Source organism: Apis dorsata, unplaced genomic scaffold, assembly GCF_000469605.1.
Source record: "Apis dorsata unplaced genomic scaffold, Apis dorsata 1.3 scaffold_1, whole genome shotgun sequence".
In the NCBI taxonomy this organism is placed as follows: Eukaryota; Metazoa; Arthropoda; class Insecta; order Hymenoptera; family Apidae; genus Apis; species Apis dorsata.
The window spans coordinates 326,859-334,036 of record NW_006263304.1 but is presented as its reverse complement, the minus strand read 5'-3'; the positions used below and the strand labels follow the sequence as shown (position 1 = coordinate 334,036).

General features: G+C 31.8%; 1 protein-coding gene across 2 annotated transcripts in view; it reads right to left on the bottom strand.

Annotated features, from left to right (window-relative positions):
* The window catches only part of LOC102671687 (metabotropic glutamate receptor), a 105,958-nt gene that overhangs the window by 35,780 nt on the left and 63,000 nt on the right, over window positions 1–7,178 (bottom strand). For both annotated transcript variants that reach the window (XM_006607066.2, XM_006607067.2), the window contains exon 2: window positions 860–1,002. In XM_006607066.2, the coding sequence (XP_006607129.1) occupies window positions 860–1,002 (143 nt within the window). The remainder of the gene's footprint in view (window positions 1–859; window positions 1,003–7,178) is intronic.

Sequence of the window (7,178 nt, the reverse complement as noted above, 5' to 3'; positions counted from 1 at the left end):
GATCATTTAAAAATAAATAAGATAAATAATGCGATTTTTTTGTCGTTTCTTGAATTCGTAAAATAGTTCAGTAAATTTTTCAAGCTTCTTTCGATTCTGTTTCCCAAAAGGCAAGTAAAAATAAGATGCGTCAATTTGCACAAAAGTTTCTCGTTCGATCAAATATTCTTTGAAGATTAAAAATTTCATTGATCGATATCGAATCCCCATAAGGCGATTTCACGGTTGAATAGTTTCAAACGATGTTTCCCCGGGGTGAATGATACAATCTTTGAACTTTTGTACTTGCATTTTTTAAGAATAGAAGTTGTTAAGTCTTTAATATTGTTCGTCCTGAGGGAGAACGTCGTTTCTCGTCGTTCGGGAGCGAACGTAGAAGTGAAATTCTTTTGTGCGGTTCTTTTATTAAATTCTAATTCTTTTTTTCCTTTTTATCGTTCTAATATTCGATGTAGAAAAAGAAACAGGACGGAGAAATTGGAGGAGCGTGGATAAGGAAAAGAATACGGTGGAAAATGATAAACTCTCGAGGGATGATTTTTCAAGAAGAAAATGCTCAAATTTTCTCTAATCTCTCATCGAATGGAGAACGTAGGGAATAACTTGAGGATTGTATAATTCCAATGTTCCTCGTAAAAAAAAAAATCATTTTAATTTTAAATAACTATTTTTCAAACACTAATTTTTCCACATAATTTAGATTAGAATTACATTGATCAAAATATTGTTTCTGGGTTTCGTTTCGGATTAAATTTAATTATATAAAGATGTTTGTTTCGTTCAGAAGAATATTCGAATATTTGTAATTTGTACGAGTCTTAAGTTTGCTGTTTAAAATTGTAATACGTGACACACATACCTGCGGTATTCGAAAAAGTCGGAGAAGGTTTGCCACTTGGATGGATGTGACTGAGCTTGCTGCTCCAACGACTCCGCTGATAACTTTTCGCACGGCAGTTTTATTGCAATGATCCTCGGCACCGTCTATATTGCTTATCGATCCTGAAACACAAATCGTATATTACATGATATTAATTTTTCCGATTGAATACGTACGAGATTTTTTTGCATATATTTATCTTTTTTTTCCAACTTGTTCGTCGGAATGGAACTATGTAATTTTACATTTTACAAAATGTAAATGTAAAATAATATAAATGTAAATTTTAATTTCTCTACAAGTGTATGTATATTTGAATGATAAACAATGTTACAATGTTAGTTGGATCTTAACTTTCGACTTTCCATATCAAAGAATACGTTCAATTGTTTCGTACATTTTTAAAGGTGCTACATCGAATTTCTGTAGTTTTTTCTCCCCGGTTTTTTGAATTCCAACCAAGTGATTTACATTTGAAAGAAGATGGATTATGTAAACTCGTTCATTGAAAATTCATCAGAAAAATGTATCTTTGTACGTACGTGAAATTTAGAAAGGAAAATCTTTTTGTTCTTCCTTTCTTTTCCACTCCATGCTATCTAAATACATTTTTCATTGTCGAATATATGTCACATTCAAATTATATAGGATAATATTAAGAATCTTGTTCAATATACATTAATAGTTAATTCTACAATATAATAAAACAAAAAGAAAAAAAAAAGAAAATAACCCAATGTTAAGAAAAAAAGAAAAATAAAAGATAGAAAAATCTTTAAAAATGTATTATTTTTTAAATTGATATCTCAGAATTTTTCGTGCAATCAATTAAAGCCAATTGCTAAGCATGTGCATTATTATTATTTTTCCTAAAGAATGTAATGTTTTATTTTTATTAATTCTTAATAAATTTCATTCCAAAAAGGTAAAATAATTAAAATTTACATTCATGTTTGTTTGTTATTAATATTTATATAATAATTCTTTCTTGAAAATACATACGATATAAAATACTGATTCAATATTTGTCACCTGACATAGCTCTGACATAGGTCACACGATGCAAGGTTAGGTCAGTAGTTAGGGGTAGGTCAGAACACGATGACTCGTGATCACGTTCCACCAACTTTCTACTTATTCGCGAATCGAAGTTTCGCAATTCGAAAGTTTTCTGATTCATTCAAAGGAATATGGCACGTCGAAATGACACATAAGACAGCATCAGATATTTCTCTGATCTTGATGTTCTTTTATGTAGATATTGAAGTAGTGATTTTTTTAGCGAATAGAAATCTTACTTCTCTGCATCATATGAAATATCTGGATACAAATTTTCATTATGTTTCATTATGTTCTTTCTTCGTTTCCTCTCCATGCTATCTAAATACATTTTTCATTGTCGAATACATGTACAGTCACATTCAAACGACAATATTAAGAATCTCGTTCAATAGTAGTTAATTCTACATTGTAAAGAAGATGATTTCTTGCTTCCAAGACAAGATATAAATTTTAATGAAACGTTGCGAATAATTTTGGAATTATAAATACGTATAATAATTTTGCAAGAATTGGACGAATTGGAATTGCGAGATATAAATGGTATAAATTTTAGAGTAGCTCGTTCAAAATTCACTCGACTCGATACTCGTTTTAATTCGTTTGTACACTTTCGAAAATTGTGTATCCCTTGGAACGAACGTAATTCTAAGTTTTGTATATCTTTTCCAAAGAAGAAGGAAACGTGGCTTGCAGTTCGGTATCACGTGACGGAATTCCAGATGATTTCTCCCTTCCCTTCTTCTGATTTTCGGAAGAGACTCGAATTACAATTTTACGCTTCGCTTGTGCTTTACAGGGCTTTTGCTACGTGACTCTATAACGTACGTGCTTGTTTAACTTTTGCTGAAACGCACACGTGTCCTCCTCGTTGTAATCGCGACACATTCCCTCCTAATATAATCCCTGAATTTTGAATAACGTGCTTTTCAGAACAATGCTTCTCTCGTTATAATAATAATTTCTAAACGTTTTATTCGATCGCACAAAGTATTTTATTCTCATAAATACATTCTTTCTCTCGCGAAACGAAGGATCTTGCGAATTATTTTCACTTTCATTTTCGCTCGATATCGAATCGTTGATTTGTTTCTCGTTTTTCCTTTGTTAAATGTGAGTCTTCCTTTCGTTTAATCGCCATCTTTTCGGGGAGAAATTGTTAAAATCTTTTTCGCGTAAACTTGTTAGAAAAATGAGTAATATTATTCGTGGACAATTTCCTGCCACAAGTTTTCGAAAAGTTGAAACAATTGATAAATCAATTTCGTAGAAAATTTCGATAAGAAAAGATAATAACGAAGGTGATGGATTATGGGAAAGAAACTTCTAATTTTGTTTAAAAATTAAAGTATTTAAAAAGTTGACGCAACAACAATTTGATAAAAAAATTTCTTTGAGGTCGTTAAATTAGTTCATATAGTTGTTACAGTGTTCCAAAGTAGCAAAGCATGCCGCAGCAAACTTCACCGCAAGCCAGCTTACAAATGTTCGTAACAAGATAATAAATCTTATAAAAGGAACGTCTTCTCTTCAATTACTCTTGTCTGCAATTTCATTGAGGCAATTTATACGCTCGTATCGTCTTCTGCATCAACCGTTTCTGTTTAAATAAAAAATTTGAAGCGAAAAGTTCAAGTATTTCGTTCCTTACGTCGTTGCATCGATATTTGATATAAATTTTACTTTTAATCATATTTTGATATATCATTTTGCATTCAATTCGATACACAATTTGATCAAAAACTTGAAAGTCGACGAATATTTGAACAATCTTCCGTCCCTTTCCACTCGATCGACATTTTCTCGACTAGGAGGGGAGTATCATTTAATAACCCTTTTCGAAATAATTATTCTCCACTTGTATCTTGTAATTGCAATTAATCGATCGTCGAATTGTTTCGTCATCAACTAACGAAGATTAATCGATGTTCTTTGTTAAACAAATTTACAAGATGTAATGGAATTTATCGGCTCGTGATCGATAGCACTGACATCTATTAGAAATTTAATTCATTAAGAGTCACTCGTGATGAATACCCTTTAATTAAAACTCTTCGCTTCGATCATAATATATTTTTTTATTTAACGGATTAGATTAAATTAAATCGAGATATTAACAAACGTACAAGCTTTTCGAAGGATTTCGAAAATTAATTAATTAAGTCGATTCAAAATTCATGGTATCGGTTGATGGAATAATATGGTCGATTTTATTCGATATTCTCGTTACGCTTCGTATCGGCCGATCGTTGTCAATCGGCCGCCCTGATCCACGTTTTGAATTAATATGATAATGAGCCAGATTTATGGGTCGCGTTGCAAATTGTTTCGTTATTGCTTTGGTTATCTCGAATCGATTAATCAGTTTATCGTATGATTATCGTTTTCCGTATTGCGGAAATATCGACAAAGAAACAAATTTACAAGATTTTACACGATGTAGATAAATTATAGTACTAGAAAGAGAGAGAGAGGAATGTATATTTTTATATTTTGAAAATTGAAAAATATTAAATTATTAGAACAATTCTAAGTTAAAAATTTACATGTTTTACTATTTTAATAATTGAAATTGAAAATGTTTTAAAATTTCTTTAATATATTATTCATAGGTTACACAAAACTCTTAATAGTGACAAGATTTTACCACGAATAATGTAAAATGAAGCATCAAGTTTTTTAAAAAAAAAGTGAATGGCAATTATTACCAACACAAGTAAAAACACAATTTGCTTAATGAAGAAGTCGATAACCTTCAAAAAATCGCGAAGATAATTTCAAATGGAATTTTGGAAGAGATATAAAAATAAAAAAAAAAGGAAAAAATGAATTATTTAAATGTACGAATATCGATCGTCAATTTATTTCCGATATTAATCTTAAAAATTTGCTCGTTCGTTCACATTAACCCTTAACGATGTAAAAGTTTCTATTCTGGCTCGTCTGGCAGAGTGGTTCGCGTAGAGTAGTTTCGCATGTTACAGTGGCACCTGTTGAATCATACTGGCTTATATACCCGACCTAACTATTCGAGCACCGATACCGGGAACAAATCGTTGGAATGGAAGAACATTAAACCCACCCTTTCGTAATTTACGACGTTATGCTAAAATTTCGAGGCCGTGGCGATGATCGTGGCCGGCATTCAATCTGCGAGATTCGTTTACGATATTGAATCGAGCCGTAAAATTGCACACACGAGCCCGCTAAACCATTTATCCTGATGCAATATTCACCACGTTGTATTATATCGACATTAAAGCCTCGCGGACCGTGAAATTTGGTTAAATTTTATTGTCGAAATTCATGCAATTCGGTGTCCGTTAATTAGCGGTTTGCATTACTTAATATCGTGAATCTTGGAAACTTTATATTATATCAGTTTAAATATCAGTTATATAATATAATGTAAAATGTTGTAATTAAGCGTATTTTCTTCTTCTTCTTCTTCTTCTTCTTTCTGCACGATACATAGTGATTTTTTATTAAGATAGGCAAATTTCTAGGAGAGACGTATAGTAGAAAAATATATAATTAAGGGCGCTTTAATTTCCTTCGATGTTTAATGACTCGTGTGCATTTTATAAATTTTATCACTGAAATTTGCGAATTTTTATCGTTAATTAGTAACCGGCGATAATAATTGAAAGATAAAAGAGAGAGAGAAAAATTGTAGAAGAAATGATTTGAATAATGGAGGACTTTAAGAGGATTAAACGTTGTGCTCAACGTTTTATAATAACAAATTGGGTCGCGTTTCGTTCATTATTTAAATGCAATTTCACGTTTTCATTTTTGTATTTTTATCCTTATTTTGCGTCTTGTATCCTTTGATACCATGAAAATTCTACGGTCCAGACCTTTGTATAATTGAAACCGTCTCCGTTTCCAGGCTTAAATTGTGGATAATAATTTCAATGTTTCTCTAGATCAATATAACGTGGTATCAAGATATTTTCAAACTTTCTGAAGAATCTTCCTTAGATGGAACTAGTTACTTGGTTGATGAATCTAATTACTGTGGAGATCCTCAGATTCTTCTGAACTTACATTGTTAATAAAAATTCGCTCTAACTGTTTGTCTGATTACTTTCAACATTTCTGATTCTCTCTTCCTCTCTCTTTCTAGAAAACGATATTAATCTCGTTTAATATTCAACGATGAAAACTTTTTCACGAAACTTCCTTTCGATTTTCCCGTTCAGATTGAGAGTAAAAAATACGAGAATAATTTTCAAAAATAAATTGACGAAATCGTGACAAAATCGTGCCTTGTCATTTTAATCTTAAACAAAACATAGCGAGATTATTCCACACGTGTGTATCTAAATTAATGAAGTTCGTCAAGAGCTTAAACCGGAGTTAAGGTTTGAAACCAGTTCCTAATAATCCCACCAAGATCTTCTTGGAAACTTGAAATTAATTTATTAGTGCTCACGACTTTTCGTGATGTGTAATTGAAGATTTCCTTCCTTCCCTTCAACTGAATTTTGAGTTCGAAGAATTTTGCGAGATAATATCGTAAAGTAGATATTCTTTTTCATTTTTGTTAAAAATAAACCACAATATTTTCGTAAATACCTATATATTTTAAAAATAAACAAAAATTCCACAATCACAAAATAAACCCAGCACTGAAATAAACCATTTTGTTTTCTTTCATCATGGAATTTCAAAATCGATAAATCTCCGTGTCACTCCGTTCATCCAGTTGCTTTTTATCAAATTCTTCAATAACCCTTGATTCATTTTTGGCAACTGATGAAAAAGAAAATTATCTTTCCGTCTCCCTTTTCATATTCTCTCATTATATTTTACCTTTCGATTCCTATTAATATATACTCACACACGCGCACATGGATCGTGAAAATATTTACAGAGGAAACTAGCTGTCGCTTCTTCACATAGACAGTGCAAACGTTTGCCAAAGGCTTAACACGCGAACGATAAGAGGGTTTCCGTTGGCCCATGAATCTTCAACATTCAATTCTGAGTCTGCGGATCTTTTTCTTTTTCTTTTTTCTTTTTTTTTTTTTACTGGGTTGGAATCCAGCCCAGAGATCGTGCCGGATGGAAAAAACCAAGGATATTTCCCGGTGGACTGGTTTCTCTCGATGAGAAACCCTGTAATTCGTCTCGGCACCTTTGGTTCGTGCATCTCTTTTCTTTCGCCTCTCTTCGTTTATGCACGCCTATATAATAGTTCCAGCCTGGAACTTCCAGGTTTCATTCATTCATT